The sequence below is a fragment of the Acomys minous genome, assembly GCF_964271855.1.
Source record: "Acomys minous genome assembly, chromosome: 2".
NCBI classification, from domain to species: Eukaryota; Metazoa; Chordata; class Mammalia; order Rodentia; family Muridae; genus Acomys; species Acomys minous.
In genome coordinates this window covers 121184601-121198268 of record NC_140484.1, presented here as the reverse complement: position 1 = coordinate 121198268, position 13668 = coordinate 121184601, and the positions used below count along the sequence as shown (strand labels likewise).

At 39.3% G+C, this 13668-nt stretch overlaps 1 protein-coding gene across 4 annotated transcripts in view; it reads right to left on the bottom strand.

The window, feature by feature from the left end:
• The window catches only part of GRM5 (glutamate metabotropic receptor 5), an 879135-nt gene that overhangs the window by 79683 nt on the left and 785784 nt on the right, over positions 1 to 13668 (bottom strand). For all 4 annotated transcript variants that reach the window (XM_084773380.1, XM_084773382.1, XM_084773379.1 and 1 more), the window contains exon 8: positions 4088 to 5027. In XM_084773380.1, the coding sequence (XP_084629506.1) occupies positions 4088 to 5027 (940 nt within the window). The remainder of the gene's footprint in view (positions 1 to 4087; positions 5028 to 13668) is intronic.

Genomic DNA, 13668 nt, shown 5'->3' with positions numbered 1-13668 from the left:
GAGAAGGAGATCTAACTTTCACACAAACTCTGGTGCCCCATATTTGAACATGTCCCTTGGATGGAGATGCCTGGTGGCACTCAGAGGAAAGATAATAGGTCACCAAGGAGAGACTTGATACCGTATGAGCATATTCAGGGGGAGGAGGTCCCCCTCAGACACAGACTTAGGGGAGGGGAGGGGAGTAGGGGGGAAGTGGGAGGAAGGGAGGAATGGGAGGATACATGGGATGGGCTAACAACTGAGATGTAATATGAATAAATTAATAAAAAAAGAAAAAAATAGACAGTGACTAACTAAAGGGACTATTTTCTCAGTTTATGGTAGATATTTGAGCAAGTGTTCTTTAAGGAGACATCAAGACCATTCCTGTAGGACTTTGATAAGACTGTTTTCTAACAAGTAGAACCAGTTCATGGGGATCTAAAAATGGGTTCTTGCAATTAAGCTTTAGTCCAAAGGTTTTCTATTTAGTAAGTGCTTTCTATGTGTTGTGGCCAAACATTAAATATAAAATTGTAAAATCAGATTATTATGTATTATTGCATAGTTTATTAATCAGACTGAAATAGATCATTGAAGTTGATACTGTTATATTTAAACCCAGGCAAGGCTCCTCATGGAATGCTGCTGAACATGTATGGTCCTGCTCTGCTCCCTCTCCAAGAGGGTACATTAACTGTTGGGAACAGCCATTGAAACCTTTGAATTGTTATAACAGTCTTCTCTCTAAGGCATGCAACTATTAAATGAGGAGGCATACATTACTCTTCCCATTGAATGATGGGTGATGAAGGGATACATAGAGAGACTGAATGGAGAAACAGAACTCAGACAGGTCCTGGCCAATAGCCATCGGTGTCTCCCTAATGCAATGGAAGGATGCAGACGAAGGTAGAGCCAGCATAGAAGCTGCTTATCCATCACTGTAGACCTAATTCTTGGGATTTTAGTTACCTACTGGAGACCTTCCTAAACACCAGCTCATGGGATCCATAGCACAAGAGAGAATTCAGTCACTGAAAATTACAAATAATAGCAGTAATTTAGAAGAAAGACTGAAAATATCACAGACACCCTTTATACTTGTTCCCCATTATCTAAGTCTGGTGCAGCAATGTGATACACACTGACCTTTACGAAACTGGGATTTGAAGGCAAGGTAAATGTTTAAAGAGTTGTGTCCTTCAGTGTGAAAAATTGTACGTTAGTGCTTTGAGAATTTTGACTCTGTATCAAAGAGGAGTAATATTTTAGTTTAGGATCACATCGAAACAAAGGAGGAGAGGAATTTTAGGTCACATCCCTCACTGAGGATTGCAGTTTGAAAAGAGCAGCAGGGAAGGAACGCACTGCAAGAGGATGCCAGCTTTTTCTGCCTTTTTTCTTTCCACCTTAACAGCATATGCCAGCTTACATGTCCTGTTTGGTGGCAAAAAGAAAATCACTCTATAATCAGATTGTAGCCCATCTCAGCTATCATCACATGGATAGATCAGGCTTCCTTTAAGGTGGCATAAAACAATAACAACTCCAAAGTCTCTCTTCTTTTTGCAATTGTAACACCCAATTGTACTGACTTCTAGACTCAGAACCGTGAACTCTATGACCCTGAAAAGAAAACAAGTTAATACGTTGCCACAAAATCCTTTCTCTGATCATTTACAAAAAAGTTGAAATATGATAGCTAAAAATATTAGTAAAATATCTTAGAGAAACAGTACCAGTGTATCAAAACATGGCTTGAGTCTGATGGCAATAGGATTACAAGAGACCTTTGCACCTCAGAACAGTAAAGGCTCAGAACTTCTTGTGAAAGTCAGCATGATCACCTCACAGTGTTATGGACATTGGGAAACAAACAGAAACTCCAATGCATCACTACCTTTCTAATCTCATTAACTCATCAAATACACCAACACATCACTAATGATATTTCCTCCTGTTTAAAGTACCACTGTGACTCCAGCTAGGCACCAAGACAGAGGAATTAGAAAAGTAGACTAGGTTTCTGTTCCGAGGGAGTTTGCTCTGCCTAAAATATGAAGCAAGATGCTTTAAACAGTCTGGCTTAATATTAAGATGGTGAAGTCCTGGAAAGAGAAGACCGAGTGAGCAGTGCTTCCGTAAACTTGCACTGCATTTTGGATGTTCCCTTAATTGTTGGCATCATCCTACTCGTCTATATAACTGACTTTCAGGTATTGAAGAATATTGGCAATTGATAACTTAGTTCATTAAAATAACATTTCTTAAGAGGTGCTTATTGTGAGGCACACATGACATGCATATGTTAGGTACTCCTCAAACTCAGTAACAAATGTACTTCCTATAATCTCAAGTTGTCAGAAGGGGAAATGCATCCAAGAGGTTAAGAAAATCTGGCAAAGGTTATACAGTTAAGTAATTTCTGCTTCTAGTATTTAATTCCAGTGTTATCTAGTATAACATTATGTCACTTTGACTAAAGTACCTACTATGTGTCTCCATTCCTTACAGCCCATGACATAAGTGATGTGATCCCAATTAGTCATTTGAAGTCAATAAGGTGAAGAGAGAAGATGGCAATGCCAGAATTCGAACAAAAGAAAAACCCAAAACAAAACGTTACACAGTCAGCATGCTTTGCCACCACTCAGTGCTGCCTCTCTGAGGAGCCTTCTCTCTTGAACTCTAGGTACACAGACCTAGGTAAATAATTGCCTTTCCATCCCAGCTTACCTGTCTTATCAATTCTCCATAGACACTTTTTATTTGGAAAAAGGGCTGATAGGAAAAGCCTGGAAAATAAATGTCTTAGCCAACATGTAAAGCTGGTTTTGCAGAAGTTTCAGGAGTGCTTAATTAGAAGTGTTGGGACAGCGTGAGGGGAGTGCTCGAGCAGGTTAGTTATATAGAAGTTCGTCTGTGTATAAACCAAGGCTCTTCTGGCATTTGTTTTTGTTTATATTGTTTGTTTGTTTGTTTTGAGACAGGGTTTCTCTGTGTAGCCTTGGCTATCCCGGACTCTTCCGGCATTTGGTAAAGAAAGAAATGATGCAAAAGAAAGAAACGAGAAATGTAAAGTAATCAGAAAACAATTTGATGAGGGAATGAGGTAAGGGTACAAGTTAACTTCAGCAAGTTAGGCTTCATGGCTAAACTTTTCCGAGAATCGTATGGGTCCTTTTCAAACCTGAGAAGACATTTCATGGTCACCATTATTACCATGTATGATGTGAAGGAGGAGAGATTACAGAAGAGGCTCCCAGTGAGGCTAGACGGAAGTATGTAAGACTAGTTTAAGCAGTATTTTTTAGATATGTATTTTTACTTTGAAAGACACTAATTTTTTTCATTTGAAAGCTATTTAGCTAACATTTACTCATCCAGTTTTTAGGAAGACTATCAAATCCCAGTAGACTGTCCTGGGCAGCTTTTTGATAGGTAATTCCCAAAGGGAGGGCATCTTCGTTTATAATCCGTGCATCTATGGGGTAATACCTCCTTATTTCCAACTGTCAGCAATCTGTGTACCACTTTTAATATCTTAGAATTTGTCCCAGGACTCATGTTCTCTATTTTGAATCCTGGGGAGAGTTAGAGGGGTAACACCCAAAGTCACACATTCATTGGCGGTTTGCTCCAGATCATTTGCAGACTGCAATTACCTGGTAGCTGCTGTTTATGATACTGAACCTGGGGTCGGATAGGAATCTAGGCAACAAAAACCTGGGAAACTAGTGAGGTTAGTACAGTTGTATGCAACAGTATTGTGTTGTTTCATTCTTTTAGTCTATTAAAACATCTCCCCTAAAGAGTTTAACTTTCCCATTTCAACTAAAATTTAACACACCTCACATTTCCCTGTATTTTGAAACTAACTTGCCTTAGGATGAAACTGATTTATTCTGTGCTAGCTCCAGCTTACCTAACAACAACACTTAATCAACCCTATAATAAGCATTCATGAGACGATCTCACATCCTAAAGCACCCTGGTTTCTGTAGTTCCAATCACGCCAACATCTCTTATTGAAAGACTCCAAAGCAAATGCAACTGTTTCCCTACCAGCCATTCCCTGCTAGACCTCTGCAACTGTTTTTACCTTAGGGTTTCCCCCGAGGAGCCCCTCCTCTTCCACAGGTTGACTAGGCTGCTGGATCTGCTGGCTGCGGAGGATGACTTCCCATCCCCGACGTGCATGCGCACCACTGTAGATGTTGTGAAGGCGCTGCGCACATTTCTCTCTGGTTTGGCTAGGATGATGTACACCTTCGGCACAAACATGCAGCCCAGCGCCACTGTGGCACTGAGGCTGACTGAGAAACACATGGTGATGATTTTGTAGTTGCTGCCAAAGTAGATAGGCACGAAGGCCAGCCATATGATGCAGGTTGTGTACATGGTGAAGGCAATATACTTGGCCTCATTAAAGTTGGCTGGAACATTTCTGGTCTTAAACGCGTAGAACGTGCAGCTCAAAATCAATAACCCATTGTATCCAAGAGGAGTAACAACCCCTAGGTTGGTGGTGTTACAAATCAAGTAGACTTCTCGAATGCTTGGGTAGTCATGCATTATATCTGGAGGCTCCATGATAAACAGGGCCACAATAATGCCCAACTGGATGCAGATGAGAATGAAGGCAATCACTAACTGAGCACAGGCACTCATGAACCTGGGCTTTTTGGTACAGATCTTCTTCTTGCTGCCAGCCAGGATCCTGGCAATACGGTTGGTCTTGGTTACAAGGGCTGAGTAGCTCATGGCTGGAGAGAGGCCGATGCCAATTCTCTGGAGATAGCAGTAAATCTGTTTGGGCTTTGCAATGAGGCAGAAAGTACATAAGTAGCCCAGGCAGATGCCAGCAAGGATAATGTAGCAGAGCTCCCTGCTGGAAGACTTGACCACTGGAGTGTCCCGATAAATAATGAAAACTATAGTAACAAAGAGGGTAGCCAGCAGGCCGAGGCAGGCAAACACCACAGCTGCAATGGGCTCAGGGTCACCCCAGCGAAGGTACTGCACGGGGATCAAGTCACAACCTGCAGAGACACAGACACATATTGAAAAAGAGTGAGAGAAAAATTATTTGGCTTGCAAGTTCCCATTTTAATAAGCAGCTGCTTTTGATTATTTCAGTCTGTCTCTCATTTACTGTTATAATTTCAGCCTCTCATACAATGTATTTTCGCAAAGATTCGTCTAGAAAAAATTAATATTGTCAAGTATATGCTGTTTGATAGGAACTGTCCTACATTCTGGAACAAAATGATGATAATAATTTTTTCATGCCATCATAAACATTCAATTGGGGCTTTTAAAACAATTACTTATAACTGGGGCGGGGGTAAAGCCTATGGGGAAGTTCCATGTCTTCATTCTTAGCCTGGAGCAACCAGGGATCACTACAATAGGAACGAGCAAATGTTAATATGACAGGACATGAAACTGAGTGGGCTTGGGGAACAGAGGTCACCTATAGAGAAGAAGAAACGAAAGGAGACTATGGATAATATTGTGATGCATGTTCTTGGATGAGGCTGCATACAAGGGGGGCATCTTCAGGTCAGAGTGTCTTAAGTTGACCAGAAGTCATTACTGGGAAATATGTAGAGGACATGCATGAACAAATCTGCGTGACTGCGTTTAAAACATGCTTTGATTGATGTATGATATCGGACTGTAGACAAAGCTGAAAGCTATTGCAGAGCCATCTAAGATGTTTGGATGGGTGCAGGAGTATATGAAAAGTGATTAACACTGGTAAAAAATTTAAAGCTTTTAGAAAAATCTTAGTTTAGATGTTACAGAAAAAAGTTTTAAAATTATTTTTTATATAAAAATTGAACACAAAAGACAACTGGAAAATAGAAAGGCATGGCTCCCTATACATCTACCCTTCTTGCCTCATGCATCAGTATTTCAGGTTTAATTTAATTTAATTTTTTTTTGCACTTTGTTTTTTTCCCTTTATTAATTTATTCTTGTTGCATCTCAATGGTTATCCCATCCCTTGTATCCTCCCATTCTTCTCTCCCTCCTCTTTTCCCCTTATTCCCCTCCCCTATGACTGTTCCTGAGGGGGATTACCTCCCCCTCTATATGCTCATAGGGTATCAAGTCTCTTCTTGGTAACCTGCTGTCCTTCCTCTGATTGCCACCAGGTCTCCCTCTCCAGGGGACATGGTCAAAGGTGAGGCACCAGAGTATGTGAGAAAGTCATATCCCACTCTCCACTCTACTGTGGAGAATGTTCTGACCATTGGCTAGATCTGGGTAGGGGTTTAAGGCTTACAACTTGAAAATAGAAAGGCATGGCTCTCTATACATCTACCCTTCTCGCCTCATGCATCAGTATTTCAGGTTTTAGATAGTTAGTACTATAGGCTGGATGGAATTATGTGCCTGAGGTCATCTGCACACTTGGCAAAACTGCTTCTACTAGAAAACATATTTGTATTTTCAAGAACTGTTAAAAATGTCTCAACATAGAAATTTTGTGGCTGTTCCAAAATAAATATAAGCATACATATATATTTGATTATAAACAAATACATATCTCACTACTAATGCATGGATCTGAACAAGTACACTGTTAATTCAGGCACTAAGATCAATAAATAATAAATGAGACCTCATGAAACTGAATATCGTCTACATGGAAAGGATACAATCAATTTGACAAAAAGGTAGCCTATAGAATGGGGAAGTATTTTTTCAAACTCCACATCCAATAGAGGACTAATAGCCAAAATATATAAAGAATTCAAGGAACTAGATATATATTAAAAAACAAAAATAAACCCTCAAACAAATAACTCAACTGGAAAATGGAATACAGATCTAAAGAGAGAATGCTAAAAAGAGAAAACTCAAAGTGGTTGAGAAACATTTAAAGAGATGTGCAACATGCAAATCAAAACTACTTTGAGATTTCATATTACACCTGCCAGAATGACTAAAATGAATAATACAAGTGGCAACTTATTGTGGTGAGGATGTAGAGCAAGAGGAACAGTTTTCCATTGCTTATGGAAATGCAAATTTGTACATCCACTATTGAAATTTGTATGGCTGTTTCTCAGAAAGATGAGAGTTGATTTACCTCAATATCCAGCTATACAACTGTTAGGCACATACCCAAAACATGCTTCATCCTACAAGGACATTTGTTCAACCATGTACATTGCTGTCATATTCCTAATAGCCCAAAATTTAAAACAACATAGATATCATTCAGCAGAAAAAACATGCATAAAGAAAATGTGATATATCTGCATAATAGAATATCTTTAGCTGTTAAAAAAATAATGCAATTTTCAGGCAAATGGATGTAATTAGAAAAAATCATCCTGAGTAAGGTAACTCTCAGACTCAGAAAAATAAATATTGTATGTATTTAATTACATGTGGATACTAATCATTAAATAAGTAATGCCAAAAATAATAAAATAAGTCTTTGAAAATAATAGTTCCATTAAACATTACAGAAAAAGACTGATTAAAAATCAGTGGTGTTAATTTTAGAAATAAGTAAAAAAAAAAAATGGGCATAACATTTTAGATGATCCTTGTACCCAGATAGCTGTGCTCATATCATTAATGGTGGGTTTTAAAAACTTAAATCAAGCTCAGTTGTCATAAAATATATTCTTTTATTGCAGTGTATGTTTAAAAAAAGATCCTGTGAGATTCCAATTAGCAAATTAGAAAATGTAGATCTTTATTGAATGTTGGCCATCCTATTTTCTCTCAAATAAAGCCTCAGCATTTATAAAAGAACAAAAAAAAGATAGCCAAGCTATAACACATGTCTCCAGAGAGGTTAGGCATAGAAGAAAAGACCAGGAGGAATGCATGGCTATCCCTGGGAGGGAAAATAGATTTTATGGATGAACTGGACCTGGAGGGAGGGACAAGAAAGAGAAGTTCATGTGGAAAGAGGAGGGGAGACATGGGATTGAGGGAGGAGAGGAGGGGAGAGACAGAGTTGAAGAATGTATGGAAAGGTAGTGAAATAGAAACTTCCTATAATATATGAAGGTGATCCTAATGAAGTATTTTTTAAAAAATATTTCATTAATTTATTCATATTACATCTCAGTTGTTAGCCATTCCCTTGCATTTTCCCTTTCCGGCCTCCCTCCCGCTTTCCCCCTACTCCCCCTCCCCTATGTCTGTGACTGAGGGGGACCTCCACCCTCTGTATATGCTCATAGGGTATCAAGTCTCTTCTTGGTAGGCTGCTGTCCTTCCTCTGAGTGTCACAAGGCCTCCCCATCAAGGGGATGTGGTCAAAAATAGGGCACCAGAGTTCGTGTGAAAGTCAGTCCCCACTCTCTGCTCAATGGTGGAGAATGTTCTGTCCATCAGCTAGATCTGGGTAGGGGTTCGAAGTTTACTTCCTGTATTGTCCTTGGCTGGTGTCATAGCTTGAGCAAGACCCCTGGGCCCAGACCCACTCATCATAATGTTCTTCTTGTATGTTTCCAGGACACTCTGGATTCTTCTATTTCCCTATTCTCACCTAGAGCCCCAGTAGGATGTCCTCCCCTCTGACCCACTTTCCTGGTAAATGAAGAATGAAGTCTTAAAATAATGAGGGAGATGGAACCTCAATTTACATCTCTTTCACCGAATGAAGCTTCCAGTCCCAGGATTGGCTTTCGGCCAATTGATTTGTTGACCTAAAAGGGCCCTGGAAATAATCAAATAACACAGACTGTTGCCAAGAATGTAGGTTGTTCTTCATAAACTGGCAGCAAGGCCCCATTGCTGAAAATACCACTCACGCAACTCACTGAACATGGAGAGGTCAAGGTGTGATTACACAGAACCTTCATCTGCATGTTCTCCTGTCTTTGCCACGTAAAGGTACTCTGCAGGGTACCAAAACAGAAATATAAACAGCAAACTAAACACAAAAAAATCTATAATTTGTCCTTCCTGCAAAATGTGCTAGGTCAATGGTACCACAAACCTTGTGGGAGTAACTGGCTGATGTCTTATTTAATTTAAGACTCCATGAGATGGAAACAATATCTAACACTGCTAGGGTGACCAAAAACCAGAGACTAGACATTCCAGAGATGTATGGTTAAAAAAAAATGACTACCAGTAAATTAAAGAAGTAAGAATGAAATGACTCTTAATGATATTCTGGTCTAATCATAGATCAGTTCAACCACCCTTAGAGAAGCTTCCTTCTGCAGCACATGGGAAGAAATACAGAGAGAGAGAGAGAGAGGGAGGGAGGGAGGGAGGGAGGGAGGGGAAGAGAGAGGAGTCTCGGAATGTCTCCATCAAATCCCTTTCTCCAGAGCTCAGGGAACCCACAGAAAAGGAGGCAGAAAGAATGTTAGAGACAGAGGGGATGAAGGACATGAAGAGAAAGAGAACCAAATCCTCTAAAACAAATGTGCAAAGCTCATATGAATGACGGGAGACTGAAGCAGCAATCACAGGGCATGCATTAGCTTTCCATATGCCCTCTGCATATATATACCTTAGCTTTCATTTTAGTTCTTTTAAGGGACTCCTGAATATGTGAGTGAGTGGATCTCAGATTTTTATGCCTTCCTTTGAGACTTTTTTATTCATCGATATGATGGTTTTTGTTTTACCTATATTTTACTCTGTTAAAAATTATTAAAAACTTAAAAATTTTTGAGTAGCCAAAAGTACATGTTATTATATACATATTTAATTATAAGCAAACATATATCTTACTGATAATGCATAAATCTGTGTCCATATTTTCAGTCACCTATATTCTCATACAACACATATATTAAAACAAAACTGAATGAGGCTACAAATTAGTTGGTGGGATGCTTACCTAGAATGCATAACAGCCTAAGTTTTATTTCTAGCACTATAGGAACTATGGATTCTGGAATGTGCTTGTAATCCCACCACAGGAGAGGTCTATGGTCATCTTTAACTATATAACTCAGGAGACAAAATCCTATCTCAATAAAAAATGTTTAATTCTTAATTAACAAGAGTTTTAAAATATGCTACCTTTGATACTTTAGTATGCCATAGAGCTTTGGTTTATACTTATACATTTTCCCTTATAGAAAGTACTTTTCAAAAGAAAGAATTAATCACTATTATCTTTATTCTTAAGGAACAATGCATTTATGGCAGTGATTTGACATGAACTTCATTGTCAAAAGCAGTTAATTAGATACAGGCTGTGTCCATTGTTGGGTCATGCATTTCTGGTGTTCGCACACACACACAGGAAAAATTCTATGTCATATATGAAGCAGGAATTTTTTCACAAGATAAAGAAGCAATTGAAGACATTCAATGCTTAAGTGCTTTCTATTTATACACTTTTCCGTGATCCTGTTCTTAATTCCTTGTTATCTAAATGTAATGAAATACTCCAATTTCTCAATGCTTTGCATAGAATAGCATTAGTCTTCATTTTTATGTGATATAGATTCTTGATCTCTGGATGTGAACTACATTACCTTCTTGTGGGTAACTAATGATAACTCATTAGCTTTATGTGTTGTGAAACTATGCTTGGGATATGGCTCTCCTGTGATTTCATTATTTGGACCCTACCTGACTTTATATATTCATGTGAATATTATTTCATTGAATGTGAATCGCTTAGAAAGCCTTGTGCGTAGTTCAATGATAACACCATTGCACAAAGCCAATTGGTAACTTTCCTTATGAATAGACTCAGTATTGTGTTTCAATCAACGTATCTTGTAGTAGGACGACATCTTGAGTTTTCAGTCACAGACATTGCACCATAGTCATTTAAGGAGTATAACAAAATACAATTCAAGAGTGTAAACTTAGGAGACTTTGAGGCAGGACTCCGTGCCAGGGAAGCAAATCTTTTGTTTAAAAATATTAGCTTATGAATATTAAGCACAATTATACCTCTTAAAATTTTTCTGTTATTTCTCCCTATTTTCCCCCACCCTTCTTCTCTCTTGAATCTTCTTGCCACGACACTTTCTTTTCACATTTATTCTTCCTGACTTGCACTTTCTCAGCAACTCTTGTTTTCCTCTCATGGTCTCCTATCTAGTTTCATAGTCTATACCTCTCATAACCCCTGTCTTATTCTTTTCTTTTAGTTTTTGAGATCATAATATAATTCCTTAATTTCCCCTTTCCTTTTCTCCCTCCAAACCCTCTCATATACCTATTCTTGCTTTCTTTCAAATCCATACTATCTTTTTCATTAAGTGCTAACACACACACACACACACACACACACACACACACACACATGTGCTCACACATTCCTAAATACATAAACACAACTTTCCCAGTTTGTAAGATGCTACTTTTATTTATGCTTTCAAGGCTGACCATTTGGTATTAGATAATCAATTGGTATGCTCTTTCCTGGGAAGACTGTTTCTCTTGCTTCCAGCATTCTTTTGTTTCCTGAATTTCTTTGTGTATGATTGAGGCCCTCTCGTTTTTTCAGCTGTCTACTTTAGCATATTCCTTGTTATTCTTTTAAATATTATTATTAATTTATTTATTTACTCATGTGACATCCTGGTCATAACTCCCACCTCCTCCTAGTCCCACCATCCCTCCCTCTTTGCCTATCTCCCCTCCCCTGTTCCTCAGAAAATGGGAGGCACCCCTACCCACCCACCCTAGCTCATTGAGTAGCATCAGGAGTGAGCATGTCTTCTTTCCCTGTAGCCTGACAAGGCAGTCCTGACTGAAAGAAGTCATCAGAAAGGAGGCAACAGAGCTCATTCCAGAGACAGCCCTTGCTACCCTTCCTAGAGGACCCCCCAGGAAGCCTGAGCTGCCCAAAGGCCACCTTTGTGCAGGGCCCTAGGTCCAGCCCCTGCATGATCCTTGGTTGGTGATTCAATCTACACAAGCCCCTATGTGCCCCAGCTAGTTGGCTTTGTTGGTCTTCTTGTAGAGCTCCTGACACCTCCAAGTCCTTTTCTCTTTCTTCTCACTTTTTCACAAAACCCCCTACACATTGCCCAATGATTGGTTATGAGTCTCAGCATTTGTTTCAAACCTCCGCTGGGTAGAGCCTCTCAGAGGACAACTCCACTAGGCTGCTGTGTGCAAACAAAGCATTGTATTGTTAATAGTGTCAGGGGTTGGTTCCTTACCATGGGGTGGATCTTGGTTTGGGCCAGGCATTGGTTGGATAGTCCCTCATTCTCGGCTCTATCTCTTCTATTTCCCTCCATTTCAGCTCTAGCTCTTCTATTTTTATCCCTGCACATCTTGTGGGCAGGGTAAATTTTGGGTTGAAGTTTTTGTGGGTGGCTTGGTGTTCTCCTCCTCCATTAGAAGTCTTGTGTAGTTAGAGGGTGTACTCTTTAGTCTCTATGGCCCTCTGCTACGGGGAGTCCCCCTTATATCCTCCCAGGAGCCTACTCTGACTTAGGTCTCCAGCTTGTGACAGAGGTGCCCCCACCCACAGTTTCTCTTTTCTCAGCAGGCCATATGTCCTCCCACCCCTCCTCTCCCCAAGTCTGATCTCCACCCTCATTTCTCTCTATGCTCCCTTTACTCTCTTGTTCCCTCGCTCCAAACACTACCACTGTCTATTCTATTTCCCCTTCTGGGTGAGGTTTAAATATCCTCCCTTGGGTCCTCCTTGCTACTTAACTTCTTTGGGTCTGTGCATTGTAGTATGTTTATAAGTGAATACATACCACGTGTGTCTTTCTAGGTCTGGGTTATCTCATTCAGAATGATCTTTTCTTGTTCTAGCCATTTGCCTGAAAATTTCATGATTTCTTTGTTTTTAATTCTATGGTTCTTCTTAACGACGCACACACAGACACACATAGGCACTGAAAGTTTTTTATATACATATAATATAAGGTCAGAATATGAGAAAGAGTATACGGTTTTTGTCTTTCTGAGACTAGATCACCTTGTTCAATATATTCATTTTCAGTTTCATAAATTCCCCTGAAATGTTTAGTTTTGAAAAGAGCTGAGTAAAATTCCATTTTGTATATATGCCCCATTTTCATTATTCATTCGTCTGTTGATGGACATGCAGTCTGGCTTCATTTTCTTGCAATTGTGAGTATAATAGCAACGAACATGGATAAGCAAGTTACTACGTGGTAGGATAGGGAGTGTCTTGGGAATATGCCCAGGAAAGGTATACAAATATTATTTTTTGCATTAGCAACTCGAATGGCTCTTTATAACTACTTCTTAATCCCTGGTGAACAATTCTGTGATAGGGTTTTTAATACGACTTCTCATTCGTTTTATGAATCATTGACTCATTTGGTAAGCCTAAGAGTGACTACCCGATCATTGCTTGAGGTTTTCCATAGATGAAGCATCTTAAAGATTAAGTTGGAAAGGAAGGAAGTTAGATGGGGAGGTAAATGAGTTATGGGATGTGAAGAAAATAGTGGTAGGGCCACAGAAAGCACATTGGATATTATAAAGACAAAACTCACAGTCTCTATTTCAGTATAATAGTGAGGACATTTCACTATATAATGAAGACATTTCAGAACTGATATTGAGAGGAATTTTGACATAGTCAGAGGATTCAGTGAGTTGGTGCTAGTGAACTGATGCTAGTAATACTATTAAGTAAGATAAGACCTGTGAAACCAGAAGTGTCATATATTACGGTGATGCTGTGATTCCCCAGCTTGGATGTTGTTGTGTTTCATGTAGGTA